General features: G+C 37.3%; 1 protein-coding gene across 1 annotated transcript in view; it reads right to left on the bottom strand.

Moving 5' to 3' along the window:
• Nucleotides 1-18,405, bottom strand: part of WDR72 (WD repeat domain 72) — a 182,585-nt gene that overhangs the window by 141,107 nt on the left and 23,073 nt on the right. The window contains exons 9-12 of the mRNA XM_045529621.1: nucleotides 17,847-17,988; nucleotides 17,236-17,481; nucleotides 14,876-15,096; nucleotides 12,364-12,559 (exon numbers count right to left, since the gene is read on the bottom strand). Coding sequence (XP_045385577.1) covers nucleotides 12,364-12,559; nucleotides 14,876-15,096; nucleotides 17,236-17,481; nucleotides 17,847-17,988 — 805 coding nt within the window. The remainder of the gene's footprint in view (nucleotides 1-12,363; nucleotides 12,560-14,875; nucleotides 15,097-17,235; nucleotides 17,482-17,846; nucleotides 17,989-18,405) is intronic.

Consider the following 18,405-nt stretch of genomic DNA (forward strand, 5'->3'; position numbering starts at 1 on the left):
CTTGCTTTTCCAATCGTTTCTGTGGCAGCTGGCTACTGGGAAGTTGCTAGAGAATTGAAAGGAGGCAGAGTGGGGAGGGCAGATGGCTCCTTTGGGTTTATTTCCACTAAATGTTGCAGCTGTGAAACCCGCTAACGTGCCAAGTGTCTATATAAAATGCTTGCAGAAAGAGCCTAACCAAGGAGGAGCCATAGAGCAGCCGTCCTGATGTGTTCTTTCTACTGTTATAGAATACACCCTCATAAACATTAAACGCAGACACGTAACAAATTATCCAGCCAGAACTCAATCCAAAAGTGTAATCAGACCACAGGAATTGCTAAAACTGATTACAGCTAGTATTTTCTTTACTAAAGGAAAACCCATGAAGATAGCAACTGCCAAAGGAAACAATAAAGGCAGTGAAGGGTAGGACTTAATTGGTGAAAGAAAGCAGACAATATTTATTTTAATCATTACAAAGAGATTGTATTGATTTTCCTATTTGTTTCAGAGCATACAAAATGTTCTAAAGACATCCTGTAAATACCACAATAATATGCCTAACGTATATGAAGATGCCAGGAGAATCAAAAAAAGGTGGAGTTGAATAATACTTCAATTAAAATGCATACACACGCAAATATCTGTGTATGTGTTTTACTAGAATATAGTTAATCATATAATGTAGAATTTTAAAAAGAAGTCACTGATACCTAAAGACAATAATAGAACAGTGTTTAAAGTTTAATTCTGTAATAAAATATAGATAGTTCTTCAAATGTTTGTAACTAGTAAAGACTGACAAAAAAACAAATCCAAGTTTGGCAAAAGAAAATTACATGTGCAAGTTTTGTTGACAGCCTTTCAATGTGACGTTTGGATTTTTAAAGCACAGCAGAAGCCACCCTATGCAGATCATTTTACTACTTCATCCTTGGGTTTTCCTCACTTTGAAAAGTTTGTGAAATTATAAAGTCAAATCTACATTTATGTAATTTCATCAAAGTAGAGGTCCATGTTCACCAGATGGAATGACAGAAGACTACTGGGGTAGGTAGCATTGTGAGGTGGGAGTGTGCACACATGCACACAACTCACACTCTCACACACATCTGTTTGCAAGCACATGCATCTGAAGATGTCCACCCAGGCTTTGTACTGAAGTTAAAAATATGTGTATACTGAGATTTATATGCCTGTCTTCAATGATGCAATGATAATTGTTAGATTTAATTTGGTTGAAAATAGTATTAGCATTATAACTTTGCTCTGATATTTTAAAAAAGCAGATAGAGGGCAAATGCAGAGAGATGGCCAACTGAAAAAACAGACGTTGACTTAAACTCCCCAACTATAGTGCTACCATTGAGTTATTCTGATATATCCCATTTTAAAAATCTTTTAGACTAATAGGAGTTCTTAACCTTTTTTATGCTATGAAATGCTTAATTGGTCTTGGGAAGCCAATGAACCCTTTTTTGCAATAGCTTAAAATTTATAAAGAAAATACATAGCACTATAAACGAATTCAATTATATTGAAATATAATCATCAAAATATTAAAATCACAATATAAAAATAAATATATATGTTTCTCCTTACGTTAAAAAACAGAGAAAGAATAATACACCAATGAAAAGGACCCAGTTCTTAAAATACTGGTGAAACAATGGAGGAATAATACTTAAAACAATGATTTCTTCAAAGGCTCTAGAAACCAGCATTGGAAATAACAAGTTAGCTGGGCCTCAGCACAGTTTGGACTCTGAAAACTATCTTAGGCTTAAGGATGCAGAGACCAGCCTTATCACAATTATGGTGAAATGTACTACAAAAACGGCAAATAATTATCACACAGTGGTTTTTTTCAAAACTTTCAGTATAAAGACCAAAACAGTATCCGCATGTTTCACCTCTCACAAAAAAGCACACTTCTGATGTCTGGTGGGAATCAAATCAAACACAGAACTGACAGACGCCCTGTACTTGCCACCCCAGACAAAAATCTCATCTCCAAGGAAGGATTCTTATGCTCACCGGAAAAGTGCTCCCGTTCTTGAAATAATGGTGAAAGGATCGTCAAATAATACTGAAAACAATGGTTTCTTCAAAGGCTCTAGTAACAAGTATGGGAAATACCAAGTGACCTGAGCCTCAGTAGACTTTTGTCTGCCAAAACCATCCTAGGCTTAAGGATGCAGACAGCAACCTTATCACTATTGTGGTGAAAAATGCTATAAAATATGCCAAATAATTATCAGCCTCCTGGTTATTTCAAAAGTTTCAGGCTAAAACCTGAAACACGATCTGCACTTTCATGTCTCACACAAATGTGCACTTCTCATCTCTGGTGATAATCCAATCAAACACAGGACTGACAGAGGCCCTGCACTTACACCCCACACAGAAATCTCAACTACAAGGAAGGATTCTTATGCTAATGGCTCAAAATTGCTCGGGTTTTTAAAATAATGGTGAAACAATAGTGTAATAATACTGAAAGAATGATTTCTTCAAAGGCTCTAGTACCAGGACTGGAAATTGCAGGTTAGCTGGCCCTCAGCATAGTTTTGTCTGTGAAAACTATCTTAGACTTAAGGATACAGAGAGCAACCTTATCACAATTATGGTGAAAAGTGTTATAAAAAATGACAAATAATTCTCAACATAGTGGTTATTTCAAAAGTTCTGCCGCACACTTCTTGGAAAAATCCAGTTACCTGGGCTTAGACATAGATTGGTCTAGAGAACCAATCTCGATTCCAAGCTGAAGAATCAAATGATTCTGAAAATAACGGTGAAAAGTGCAGTCTTTAGACTGAAACAGGATCCGCACTTTTCACCTCTCACACAAATGTGCACTTCTCATCTCTGTGGATAATCAAATCAAACACAGGACTCACAGAGGCCCTGCACTGGCCACTCCACACAAAAATGTCCACTTCAACGAAGGATTCCTATTCTAACAGGTAAAAAGTGCTCCAGTTCTTAAAATAGTGGTGAAACCATGGTGGAATAATACTTAAAAGGATGGTTTCTTCAAAGGTTCTAGTACCAAGTACTGGAAATACCAAGTTAGCTGGGCCTCAGCATAGTTTTGTCTGCCAAAACCATCCGAGGCTTAAGGATGCAGAGACCAAGCTTATCACAATTATGGTGAAATGTGCTATAAAAAAAGCAATTAATTAACAACATAGTGGTTTTATCAAAAGTTTCACTCTAAAGACCGAAACAGGATCTGCACTTTTCATCTCTCACACAAATGCGCACTTCTCATCTGTGTAGATAATCAGATCAAACACAGGACTGATAGAGGCTCTGCACTATCCACCCCACTCTAAAATCTCAACTCCAAGGAAGGGTTCCTATACTAACAGGTGAAAAGTGCTCGGGTTCTTAAAATAACGGTGAAACAATGGTGGAATAATACTGAAAAGAATGGTTTCTTCAAAGGCTCTAGAAACAAGTATTGGAAATACTGAGTTAGCTGGGCCTCAGCATAGTTTGGTGTGCAAAAGTATCTTAGGCTCAAGGATGCATAGACCAACCTTATCACAATTATGTTGAGAAGTGCATAAAGATGGTAAATAATTCTCAACATAGTGTTTATTTCAAAAGTTCTGCCGCGTACTTCTTGGAAAAGTCCAGTTACCTGGGCCTATACATAGAGTGATCTAGAGAACCATTCTGGATTCCCAGCTGATGAATCAAATGATTCTTAAAATAACGGTGAAAAGTGTGGATCCTGTTTCAGTCTACCGAAATTTTGGTTGTTTCTACCTTTTGGCCGTTATGAATAATGCTACAATAAAAATTTTTGTACAAGTTTCTATATGGGCATATGTTTTTATTTCTTTTGGGCATACACCTAGGAGTGGAATTGCTGGGTCATATGGTAATTCTATGTTTAGCTTTTTGAGGAACTGCGAAACTGTTTTCTACAGTGATGCACCATTTTATATCTCCACCAATAATGTACAAGAGCTCCTATTTTCCATATCCTTGTCAATACTTTTTATTTTTCACTTTTTTAAATTATGAAAATCCTAGTAAGTATGAAATGGTTCTATGTGTCAGGTGCTGTACTAACTTCTAGGAATAGAGCAGTAAACAAGACATGCACAATTCTTTCCCTCGTGATGTTTTTAGGCAGCAAGAAGGACAGATATTAACCTCAAAATTTTAAGTATGAGGGAAGTACATTGTCATTGTGCTATGACAACAAATAATAAAAATCTCCCTCACATGAATACTTATCAGTGCATCTAAGCATTTTATTATTTTCCATATACCACTTTCTTATACATTGCCTTATTTTTTTTCAAATTGTTTCAAAGGTACAAATTTTCCCTGATTATACTAAAAGCTCTTTAAGGAAGAAGGCCAAATGTGATAACTCTAGTATGCTTCACAGTGGTATGCATTTCATCAGAACAAAACATAATTGTTGAACTCAACTATTAATAAAATGCAGAGAGGGAGTGAAGGAGTCAGGGACGTTAAACCTTAATTAAAAACTGGTATGATAACAGGAAGGAATTACAACAAATAAGTTAATATTTATTCAGTGGTAGCTGCTATTAAGAGATGGTATCTTTGGGGAGTTAAAACTTGACTTATGGAATACAGAATGAAAAGGGTGGACCACAAATTCAACCCAGGAAGTCTGATTTCCAGTGCTCATGTTCATAACCCCTCTGGACTTAAGAAATCAGTTTGACAATTATATAAATATTTTGTAGCTAAGCTGCAAAGTTTACATACACAAACATGGATATACACATGCACATGTGTGCATGTACACACAAATACTATATGAATCAAAATCACAAATGATAGTGTAGCTGTGATAACTAGGGCCAAGGAGAAAGAAATAAAGATTCAAAAAATAGGCAGTAAACTGAAAATATATATTGAGTAATAACATCAGTAATTATTATAATAAAGAAGAAAGGGGCTTGGAAAAGGTAATATAGGTAAAATCCTACCCTATACTTTAATGTATCCTATTTTTCTTTTCTAAAAACAATCATGCCCAGAGGGTTCCATCTGTAATCTACCACAACAAAATAATGTGGCTTTGAGAAAATGACATACTGGAGAGACTATTACCTGCAGGATGTGGCGTCCCCAAACCTACATTTAACACACACAGAATGAAAACTGTACCCCGGTTATGCTGACGAGGCAGTCAACACAACATAACTTTGCCCATATAGCCACTAAGTAGTGAACTTCATGAGAAAACCAAGCAAGACTGTCCTTCAGAGTGGCATAGTTTGTCACTAGTATAATTTTAAAATTTTATTTTATTATGTATGGTAATCCTAGACATTATATACCATAAAAGAAGAAGAGCAAGTAAAACCTATGGACTAGAAAATTACTTCTCCATGTAGTAAACTTGCATGATCTTTTGGTGTGGCACACATTTCTAGTCTATTGGGGCAGCTATCACTATATTTCTGGGAAACTGTGCCCTGCACATATTCTATATATTCCTCACCCTAAACAATTAGAGCAAACTCAACTCTAAAGTGGAAGATTAAACAGTGGATATTTTCGAAATATATCTCCTATTAGCTATTAGTTGCCAAAAAGCATCCTTCTTAATGTTTTAAAAATTTTCTTTTTAAGACTATGTACTATGAAACCATGGGAGAACAAATGGTTTATTTATATGACATCATTGCAGATCGAATAATTTTCTAGCTAACTGCTACTAATTCCAATAAGGAAAGGAAATTAAGAGATGGGAAATTTAACACCTGTGGTGAATTTTCTAAATTCTGAAACCTGTTATCTTCTTCCTTACTTCCTTAATGCCCTATGAATAGGCTTTGTTCCAATAGTCTGCTGATAAAGTGTTGTTGTTGTTGTTGTTTTAATTTGCTGTGTCTTTTTTCCCCACAGAAACCATTTCATAATCAGAGGCGAGGTCCTTTGGCCATGCTATAGTAGCGACGCTTTCTGCTCAAGGTCACACAGCTGCCTGAGCAGGAAGTAGAAGAAATTAACAGAAATAGACTCACATGGACTCTGAGTTCTATCTACTCATTGGTCAAAGACTTCAGTCCCTTTGATCTCCAAGCTCCAAGCTGCTTCTGAGATTTCCCTAGGTCTGAAATCCACTGTGGATATAATACTATAAATATTCCTCCTGGAGCCCAGCAGAACCCAGAAAGAAGAAAGCCTAGCTCTCCAACATGAACTGTGGGATGTGAACTCACAGCTGCCCGTGGTGTGTGCAGAGATATGTAAGAGCTTCCTGAGCAGGAGAAAAATTTGAGCATTTTGTTTTTTGGTGACTGTCTTCCCGTGAGCTCAGGGAAGGCTGCCCTGAGCAGTGATACATAGCTTTTTCCTCTCCTCCCTTCCCATCAGCTGTCGCTTCTGCTATCACAGTGCCTGCCACTAACAGCCTCCTCACTTGTAATTTGCTGTTTCTAATCTGTCATCTGAGAAATCAGATGACCAGAGCTGTTAGAAGTCTGTGTAAATTTAGAGCCAAGCTCGGAGAGATAGCCAGAGACCCTCTCCTGCAGGAGAGCTTGCAGCAGGTTTCCTGGCAGCCATTTCCTTTCTTTGCAGAGCTTTCCTTATCTGACTCCCTGACTGACAGTCTCAAAAAGCTAACCTCCATCTGCAAGAGGTGCTCCTATTGTACCATACACGGAAGAAAGAGACATACGGTCCAGTGCCTGTGCCTCCCCTGGGGACCTTCAGACTCACCTTCTGTGTCCCATTTGCTCACTAGCAAAATGGGTATAACCATACCCATTCTGCTCACCACACAGACTCAGGGAGCTACGATGGATAACAAATTATAAACTGCTTTAGGATGACTTATTATGAAAAAGAACAATCAGCATTCTCAGAGGCCTATAAATTATGGCTGTAGGACAAATGGAGCCTGCTGCCTGTTTTTGTAAATACAGCTTTATGGGAACATAGCCTCGCTGCTCCTTTTATATTGTCTGTGGCTTCTCTTACACACACCAAAGGCAGAACTTCAGTAGTTGCAACAGACATCAGATGGCCCACAGAGCTGAAAATATTTACTAGCCAGCCCTCTATAGGAAAAAGTGTTACTGAACCATCCTGGCAAGAAATGTTTTATTTTCAAGCAAACAAGGTTTCATTATCCCACACAAAAAAAATATGCAGTCGCCTAACACGGTGTATTTCATAACACAGGCCACATGCTTAACAAAAGAACTAAAACATCAATAGCAGTTTTATTAATAACACATAAGAAATTCATTATACAAGTTTTCTGCTAGGTAAATTCATTACTGTGAACAGAATAGTCCTCACAATTATTTTAAATTCAATTCTTAAAAGAATAATTAGCTCAGAGCTGAGATTTATTTCTGATAAGTATTTTAGGGGGAAAAAAAATCAGTATTACATTATCCCTATTGTGTCTCACAGCAATGAGGGCGACCAAGCTGCCCAGAGTTGTCACTGCCAAATACACTGTGGGAGCTCAAATATTAATCAAAATGACATCTCCAATTTTTTCCCTTCCTAATCAGGTGTAAACATCATGGGACATCCGGCAAATCAATAAGCATAACTGGATGCCCTCATCACTCCCAACCTGGCAGCACTACGTTTTTAGTTAGAAGACAAGGGCTTTCAGCATTACGTAAATACCTCTCTACTTCAGTTGTTTGCCTCTTCCACGAGATGAACGTGCTCAGCTGTGATTCCAAACTTTACCCTGGAATGCATCTGACTGTGCCACCTATCACAGAGACACCCCTTACCACTTCAAGATACAATCGGCATGGAGGTACATGACCCTAGAATATGCTTGTGTGCTCTACCAAAGGCACTCATGGGTAAATTGAGAATAGAGTGTTTATTTTGTGAATAACACATCCAATCCTCCATACCCGAGGGAGGGTGGCACAGGGACTGACCCCATACCCCACATCCCCCAAACTTCCACCCAGACAGACTTTTGGCAGGTTGAGAATTACTTTGGGCTTCAAACCCCATCCCCTACCCTGTTCTTTCTAGGCCCTTTTCCCTGAAACTCTTATCCCACTGACACCTCCTATTTTCTCTCTATGGGCTCTGGAGTCACTCTAGTGCTGAAAGATCTGATAAATACCTTCATGTCAATTTATTCCTCCTTCATGTACTTGGAGAAGGCAGAGTGCTGGAGAAATGAAACAGAGAATACGTCTGTTCACACCTGGAACTAAGTTTGCATCCTGTAGAGAGAAGAGCTGCAAGCAAAGCTAACAGGCCAAAGCCCAGGAAAAACTAACTAGACTAGAAAATACGCAGACCTACACCTGAGGAGGTTCTCATGCCCTGTGAACTCCAGAAAGCCTAACGGAGACCTGGAGCAGAAAGCCAAGGACCTGCTTGTAGTTGGGCAGTCATGATCTGAGTCCCCACAATTAGCCAATGTTCAGGTTAACTCATTTGTACTCAATCTACTGAGGCCCAAGAACATTTGGGTTAAATTTACTCATTAATTCACTCATTCGTCATTTATTCATTTATTTGTGTACCAGACACATCAGTGAACAGGCACATTCCATACCCTCATAGAGCTCTTTTCAGTTAACTGCTTTGGTTTTAGCTAGTATTTTTTTCCTGCTAACTTTATGCAAATGAAAATGGAAAAGCTTCCTAACCCCAGAGTTTTTCACCTTTATAAGAAAAGGATAAAATAGAAATCAAGTACAATAAACATGATGGAAGCATCTTAGCCAGCTGAATTTTCCAACTTAGAAAAGAAAAAGTAGTTCCTTAAATTTTAAGCAAAGTGGGAACTGCAGAGGTTAAAGGCAGCCCACACCAAAGCCAATACCACACACAAGACTAAAAGGAACAACACAAACTCATTCAAAAGGCATGAGTGTGGTGTGAAAAGTGAGGCCATCCGCCACCTCCACGGGGTGTTGTGGGGCTCACACGAGGTGGTCAGTGGGACGATGCTTTGAAAGAGTAAAGGGACACATCACAAATGTGAAGGCGTTGATATAATTATTATGATAATAATCACGTTATCACCAATTATAAGCTCCATCTTAGGTTGAGTTGAGGTTGTCTGTAACTATTAACGTAGGTAACCAAGAGATTGCCAGACTCATTTGGAAAAAAATAATTCTACAGGTTATTTTGGCACTAAACATCTGTGTATTATTTGATGGCAATTCTAAAACAAACTTGTTATAGGAAATAATATAAATTGGTTAACTATAGGAGATTCCTGAATTAAAGTATTGTGTGTCCATAATGGCCACTCCATCGATTACTGTTCATGTGACAACTCACTCCACCTTCTCCTGCCCCTCTGTGTCCTGTTCTGTGCACAGGGAGGCTGATGCCTAGAACTGAACATCCTTCCCCTTTGACAGGCACATGGATTAAACCAATGGAGGTGATTGCAGAAGGAGAAAAAGAATTTCTTCCAACTCTCTCTCTGTTTCAGGCCCTCATTCCTGGCAGGAGCTATTTCTCCTTCATGACTTCAGGGAGAGACCATTCATCCTTGGCTTCAGGTCTTACGGGGTTCCAGTAACACTATTTTCTCCTCTTGTTGCTTGGTAAGAGCCTCCTGATGCTGCCAGTGTCTGGGGGCTGGGGGGCCTCACCATTCATCCCTAGGCTGTTCCCCAATCCCTGCCCACACTCCTATAAATAATCCTTTCATGAAAGTCTCTTGGCCGGGCGCGGTGGCTCACGCCTGTAATCCTAGCACTCTGGGAGGCCGAGGTGGGTGGATTGCTCGAGGTCAGGAGTTCGAGACCAGCCTGAGCAAGAGCAAGACCCCCGTCTCTACTAAAAATAGAAACAAATTATCTGGCCAACTAAAATATATATAGAAAAAATTAGCCGGGCATGGTGGCACATGCCTGTAGTCCCAGCTACTGGGGAGGCTGAGGCAGTAGGATCGCTTAAGCCCAGGAGTTTGAGGTTGCTGTGAGCTAGGCTGACGCCACGGCACTCACTCTACCCAGGGCAACAAAGCGACACTCTGTCTCAAAAAAAAAAAAAAAAAAGAAAGTCTCTTAATTTCACACATGTGGGTTGAATTCAGCTTCCTGCCACCACCATGACTGAAATACAATATAGACATCCATTTATTGACATGAAAAGATGTCTGACAGAAAGTAGATAAAAATATTAATAACACTTATCTTTAGGTGGTGGGATAGGATTATTTGATTTTCTTTATGTTTATTTTTCAAATGTTCCACAACACTCGATTATGTACTTGGGGGTATAAAAAAAGATACAATTAAAAAACAAAATAGGAATAAATATAATCTCAAAAAGTACTTATGGTTTGGCTTTCCTCCTTTACTTCCCACACATCAAAAAACTGTATGGGGGAGGGACACACTCGTAGACCTGGCTTGGGTGGGGCAAACAGCATTACATGTAACCAAAATGTTTGTACCCCCATAATATCCTGAACAAATGAAAAAAATACATAAATAAAAAGTTGCATAGCCTGAAGGTATCCTGATGGGGCAAGGGGGTCATGAACACTTGTGAGTGCCCAGACATTTCTTTATTCTTATTGGTTTCTTTTAGCTATGAAAAATATGTTTGGTTACTAAGTGTTCACAACTGAAAATGCAATTGTACACATTTATAAGCACATATGTTTTACAGATTCAGATTTCACACACAGAAGTCAAGATTTTGCTGTACTCTTTTTTTTTTTTTTTTTTTTTTTGAGACACAGTATCACTCTGTTGCCTGGGCTAGAGTGAGTGCTGTGGCATCAGCCTAGCTCACAGCAACCTCAAACTCCTGGGCTCAAGCGATCCTACTGCCTCAGCCTCCCGAGTAGCTGGGACTACAGACATGTGCCACCATGCCCGGCTAATTTTTTCTCTATATATTTTTAGCTGTCCATATAATTTCTTTCTATTTTTAGTAGAGACGAGGTCTCGCTCTTGCTCAGGCTGGTCTCGAACTCCTGAGCTCAAACAATCTGCCTGTCTCGGCCTCCCAGAGTGCTAGCATTACAGGCGTGAGCCACCTCACCCGGCCTGTACTCTTTAATAATAACAGTAATAGTTAATTATCACTAAAAGCTTACCATCTACAGGTACTGATTATAAACAAAGCACGTATTAGCTCATGTATTCCAGAAAGGAAGTTAGTATTATTATCCCATTTCACAGATAAGGAAATTGACAAGCAAAAAGGCCAAGTAATTTGCCCAAGGTCATAAAGCTCTTTATTCACAGATCTTAGAGGCAAGCCCAGGCTTTAGAGTCTATTTTATCCATTATACTAAATTACCAATCAGATCAATGAATTACTTAAGAATCCTAAAACTCTCCTAATTTTGTGTATATTGTGCAAAGAACAACCAGAGCCCTCAAACTGGTTCATCACTTATTAGCTGAGCAATCTTGTCCATTTATGTATCAGATCTGCAAATTTCTCACCAATGAAATGGTGAATAACACCTACCCCAGAAGCTGTGAGAATCTAATGGGAAAATGAGCAGGAAAGCCCATCAAAGCTATAAAACAAGGTACAAATGTAACTCACTATTATGTTGCGTGTTTTAAATGCTAGTACATTAGTCATCATCATTAACACATGACAGTCAAATGTAAAGAAAATAGCAATTATTTTGGTGAAGTATGGCCCTAAACTATAATATTATAAACTATCAAGTCTGTTAATAACACCCAACATAAAACCACCACTGATTAATCAATAAAAATCACGCAATAGTTTCAGTGAAATGTACTCTCAAGTGAACTCCCCTGACTCACATTCGTTAATTACCTCACCTTATTTGATACGTTCCCAGCATTTTCTGAAATGTGTTACTCTCAATCTTTAGTCATGCAGTAAAACTTTTTAAAAAATCTTGAAGTTCAAAATGTACATTCTGTATGCTATGATACTGAAAGTTCAATCTGAGCCACTCAGTTTTCAGTTTCCCTGACTCAACTTCTTAGAGTTTTATAATTAATTATATTCCATTATTACTGATCATCAATTAGCTCAAAATGTTGCTGAGATGGTGAGTATGCTGAAGAAGGCAGAATTTAATGATAATTTGAGACCAGCAGGACACTAAATTTCTCTCTTGTTAATAATTAAAGTAGATAACTTATGTTTTTATTTATAGCTTCCAGAAATATCCGGCTCATTCCTGTGCACTGCCCTGTCAGCTAATCATCAGTTGGTCAGGATCTGACTTAGGGCATTGTGTTTTATTTTCCACACAAGCCTATATCCAAAGTCTTAAATGCAACCCAACCAAAGGTTAAAGCAAGTGAAGCCGTCACTGTGTCTTCTATGAAAATTTCCATCTGGCCAGATGCTTGTATATCATAAATATATAAAGGACAAAAAAGTAGTAAAATTTCAATTTACCTGTTTCAATTTCCCAGATGTAGACAGAGTCATCTGCACATCCAACAATTAAAAAATTCTCAATCGGGTGCCATTTTATCATCCTCACAGGGAAAAGGTGCTTCCGGGCACGCAGGAGGCACCTCTTCCCCTCCAGGTGAAGGAGACCCACAGAATGGTCACTGCACACACAGCAAATTATCTGATCACCCGTTAGCTGTGAAAAAAACAACACGCTTGTGTAAGGAAATAGTCAAATGCTTTCTTTATGATTAAATCAGATTTTCCCCCCAGTAACATAAAAAAATTTTGTTAAAGGCCCATTTCTGCTTTCTGCAGTACCTCACCGCGCAACACTCTACAGAGGAGCTTTAAACACCAAGTTTAAACTCAGCAAATTATCTGGAAGGTCAAGAGATACAAGTAAAAAGGAGAATTCCAGGGCAGATCTACTTATAAGATAAATGAAGGACTTGACCATCACTCAGCAAATTCAGGCAGGGAGGCAGACCTCGGAAATAATGCAGAATAAAATAAACCCCAGAACTAATTTGTTGCCACAAAAAGAAGCTATTTGTAGACACGAGCTTAGGCCCAAGGGTATCGTGAGCTGATGTTTTCCACTTAAAGCCTCAGAATGTGATTTGGTGCTGTTCCCAGAACTGTACACGTTCTAATCCAAACAGGAAACTCGGTGCAGATGCAATCTAAAAGAGGTAAGCATTAGATAGTTCCCACTGAATGCACAGTCTCAAAGACACAAGGACCGAAAATAGGCTCACAGGACAATGGTCCTTGACACACTTTTTAAAAAGTCAGCATGTGGTTACCTTGAACACAGTTTAGGACAATGACCATCCATGCTGGCTGCTAATGATGTAGCCAGAAGTTCAGTTGTTGTGTTTACAGCATAAATTGAGATCCCTTGAGACTCTCCATACTCATCATTATCCTCTGTAGGGGCCAGGGGGAGAGATGGGGTACATGTTTTCTCTCCCAATTCTTTTTAAGTAGACTATAGAAGTCCTGGGGGAAAAGATCGCAAAAGGGCAGGAGAGATAGACGTGGAGCCCAGACTTGTAGAATGGATCAGATGTCATTCCTCCTCACTCATCCTACCTCTTGGAGAACCTGCCCATCCCATAGCTTGTAGAACAGGCAGCCCAATGTGCCTCAGGAAACTTCCATACATACACACACACCCCACGCGAACACAGCTCTCATGGCCAGGAGCACACATACGCCAGTGACCCACACTAGGCCAATCACATTCTGTTTTCCAGGCCTTTGAAATTATGAAGCTAAAAGAATTCATAGGAAGAAGCAAGAGAAGGGAGTAATCACAGCCAAACAGACTCTTTCGAGCTAGGGGACCTTGGTTTCTGAATTTATGGTCAAGTTCCACTGAGCCCTTGCTGTAGTGCTGTCTTACATGTCTGAAGAATTGCCTCTATACCCTTTCGATAAACTCCCTTTTTATTGGACTTGGTTTGAATGAGTCCTGATCCTTAGAGTTAAATCATCTATGACTGGCAGGAGTAAACAGGGTCAGGAGAGGAACTGACTTGGACTGCAGCCCTGAAGCTGGAAGAAAAAAATAACTGGAAAAAAAGGAGGAAAACCTCATGAATAAAAGGCACATCAAGGAAGCCCAAATTACCAAATGGAAGCTTTTTTAAAAAACTTGACTTTGTTTCACTGTTTTGTTTAATCATTTGTGTTGTTAAAATATTGCTTTCATTATGTCTTACTGTAAATTTTCTCCAAGTTTAATTTGAAGCTGATTTTGTATAATATTATTGAGCAATATTTTTATAAGACATAAACTAATTTACAAAATCATGTTACTTGTGTTACTATTACAGAGGAAATTACAGAGGAAACTCAAAAGTTGGTTATTCATATTTGAAACATCAGCTCTACCAAAATTGAATTTAAGTTGACATTTCATGAGAAAATTATACCTAAAGCTGTTTCATTTTTCTCAGGCCAAGTTAGATGCTCATAAATTTGTTAAAACTCATTATTTGTTAAATAAATAAATGATCAAACAAAAAATCCATTTAAGAAAAAGAAAATGTAACTATTTATCAATATTATTAGAAATAATTGAAAACAAAATTTCATTTCTAATTTATAGATTCCTATATTGTTTTGCATTGAGCATTTATTACTTTTATTTTTAAAAACTCCATTAAAAGTTAAGATATAGAACTAGGCAAAAAAGATAAAAGTGTAAGTACTTGAAATGAAATAATTACATGGCTTTTGTAAAGCTAAGAATTAATTAAATCTTCACTTTAGAACCAAATTTTCTGTATAATGTATTATAATAATGATATAATTCATATAAAAATATTAGAAAGATATATTAATGTATATAAATATTCCAGTTGTATTATGGGTACATATAACTTATTTTTTTTCTTTTCTGTGTGAACGTGGGTTATTTTTTCTTGTTTTATTAAGTGTTCTGTAATGTTATATAACTTTCAAATTTTTGTGTTATATTCTATTCTTTGTCTTAACTTACTCTGAACTTCTCTGGTGACATCAAAAGACTTGTTACTGGACCAGCTTCCAAAAAGAATTTATGCAGAATCTCTTCAGTAAAGATATCCCACCAGATGACACATGAGTCTCGATCCCCTGACACCATCCAACTTTGGTCTAATTTTGAAGAGAGACCATGTGGATAAAGTAATGAAGTAACACTTCGGTGATGTCCTTTAAGAACTTTGTGAGGCGAGGAATCTGAAAAACAACCGAACACCAAATACTACAAAAGTTATTTTTATTCAGCAAATAGTTCTAAGATTTTCTTTCATAAATTTTTAACATGAGGAAATTGCATAAAATGCACTTGGCTAAGAAAATTAGTGAACAACCCTTAGACCATCTCAAAAGGCAAGTGCCTCATCAGAAGCCAGACTATGATTTGAGGAAGCACAGAAGTTGGTTGCTTATAGTCTATTAATTCTTTAAGGGCATTAGTAAGTTATCAATTCTGGTGCCATGAAATAATAAACACTGTTCTAAAAGAATGACCAATTCACACATTTTGTCTCCACAAATTACCTAGCTCTACCTCTTTGTTTACAGATAAAGTATCTGAGGCCCAGAGAGATTAAGGGACTTGCATCCAAGTGTGAAAAGGCAAAGTATAATGTTCAAGAGTATAGCTGCTTTTTTTTTTCCTGAGTCTATCACTTACTAGATGTGTCACCATGGACAAGTTTCCTTCCCTCTAAACCACAGATGTTGCACCTAAAAATTTGGGATAATAATAGTCCTTACTTCAGACACAACCACTGCGTGAAATAAATAAGAAACCAGCTGTACTCCTTAGCACTCTGCTTGCCATTTGGTAGGCACGCGCACACGTCAAATCCCAGCTGTGCTAGCACACAGCACTACTGACACATTGCTCTTCCCACTCTCCACATCTCTTCTTCCTTCACTATTAGCTACGCTCCCCAAAATTGGAGAGGACCATAAGCCACAAACTTTCTCTATTCAGATTGAAATTAAATCCCAAAGAATCATTATTATATTTTAGATACTTCTATTCCATCAGGCACATCCTTATTTTATCTCTCGTAACAAACTACGATGAATGTTAACTGGGGTGCTACATGTCAAATATATTTTTTTGCTTGTTTTGTGGATACTGGGAAAAATCAGCCTAGGTAAGAAAATGCTGTGTCTTAGCCTTTTCACTAACTTTTAACAGCAGCCATTTAGCTGTGTGCCAGCACATTACTTCTCCTCAGTTCGTTGCTATTTACTCCCTACTTCAGTTAATCACTGAAGCACAAGTCAGTAACTTTTACTAAGTAGCCAAGTAAGCTGAGAACAATAGTAGGCAATGTACGATTTTTTTTTAAATAAAATTTTAATCTTTACTCTTAAGGACCTTATACTCTAATAATAATAGCATTCATATACTTTTTAAAAATGGTATACAACTTCTTTTATACATCCTAAAACCTCAGTTACCCCTGTTCCCTTACATAAGATAATTTACTATGTAACAGTCTTTATTTAGTAGCTATTTGCTGTTGCAATGCACAAAGATATATGAGAACACATATCCATTTCAATAACAAAGAAATAAAAATTAAAATAGGAAGATATCATTTATCTCCTGGTTGGCAAAGATTTTAAAATAGCACACAAAGTTGGCAAAGTTTTGTGAGAAAAGGCATTTTCAAAGGCTAGTTAGGGGAAATGCACGTATATTGATGAAAGTTCTTTATAGAAGATTTTAGATATATTTCCAAATTGAAAATACAAATGTTGATCCAGTAATTCTACTCCTGAAAATTAATACTACAGCTATACCCACATATGTGTACAAAGATAATCAATTCTGCATTGCCCATAGTAGCTAAAGACTAAAAACCTAAATAGCAATTAATAGTAGATATTTTAAAAGTAAAATTTAATTATTATTATTAATTTAAAATGAGCTCATAAAGAATGATTTCCAAAATATCTTATTAAATGTTTAAGGACATTTTAGTAAAGTGTGCATAGTATGCTTCTATTTGTGCAATATAATTAAAAGAACGTACACTGCTGTGCTGGTATGTGCTTGTACACAGAAAATTTCAAGAAGGATATAAAGAAACTGTTACTAGCAGTCGATTTCGGCAAAGGTAACTGGAAGATCAAGTAAGGAAAAAAACTTACTTCTCATTGTATTAATAAAACCTTCTGCTTGAATTTTTAAAAAACCTATATGTATGTTTTATTTTAACATTAAAATATGTACAAATTTATCAGCAAAGGCCATCAAAATATTTAGGCCTCTGAATCTTGTTTAGTGCAGCTTGTCAAAATTGCAGCTTAAAGAAATTAAATAAATAGGGTCAAATAAAATTCAATGACCTTTTAATAAAGAACCGCCTTCTAGAAGTCCTGCTTTGGCAGCATTCAAAGCCTGCATAATGATAATTGTCCCATCTTCGCAGCCACATATTAGTTTATCAAGACTTGGAACATACTCTGATGAAGTGACTACAGCAGTTCCGGCCCCATCTTTAATCCCAGAGAAACGGTCAATAATATTTTGTGACATGGTATGATGCTTATCAAAATTATCTTGAAGAGTCCAGGTGGTAATTATTGGTATTTCTACAAGGAAAACACACAAAGAAGGAAAATTTGGTTTATCAACTCATCATAGATGTGAAAAATATTATCAAGGCACCCTCCTCTCAAAACTATGAATATGGTATAACAGCCTATCCTACACTCATATTGCCAACATTCATCCTTTGTTGTGTTTAATTGATGTTAATTTGAATTACATTGATTGTATTGTTGTGTAAGATCTATAAGCTTCCTGTTTATACCTGCTTTTGTGTTGCCAGCTAATACATAGTGTGGTATAAGAGAAAATTTTTCTTGTTTGTAGCCCCATGTTACTTAGAAAAACACTGAGCTAATTACAAATTAGTTCTCAGAAGACATGTGATTGGATATGGAAACTGTCTTACCTCTAGGAGAACCATCAAACTTGGATACGGGAACATCAGGGATGTGCCACAAAGTAATTCTTCCTGAGACTTCTCCAGAGAAAAGTACCTTATAAAAAGGCTCTTTCCTTTCATTCATGTATCCCATCACAAAGGGACGGCTCTGCTCCAAAACAAAAGAAGATTTTAAATATATTTCCAAATTGAAATTTATGTAAAAAATATGTAAAAAATATTCTAGCTATAGAAAGATGGCCACTGTTTTTAAACGGAGGAACGAGACTGAAGAGCAGAATTAAATCTTTTCAACTCATTTCCCACTGTCGCAAAATTTTCAAGTAAATTAAATGCAGTAATCTAGGATTTAGGACAAAAAAAGGTGTTTATAAAACAAAAAATAAAGTCATGAGCTAGACTTCAGAGTGTTAATAAGAGTATCTAACATTTACTGACCATGTTATGTGTATGTATAACACAAGGATGCGGACAGTACTAATTCTGACTCAGGAGCCCATGTCTTGAGGATAATACTGTCCACTAGGAATGCCTGATTTCTTTAGATTCCTTTCAGTTCCAACTA

Source organism: Lemur catta, chromosome 1, assembly GCF_020740605.2.
Source record: "Lemur catta isolate mLemCat1 chromosome 1, mLemCat1.pri, whole genome shotgun sequence".
NCBI lineage: Eukaryota > Metazoa > Chordata > Mammalia > Primates > Lemuridae > Lemur > Lemur catta.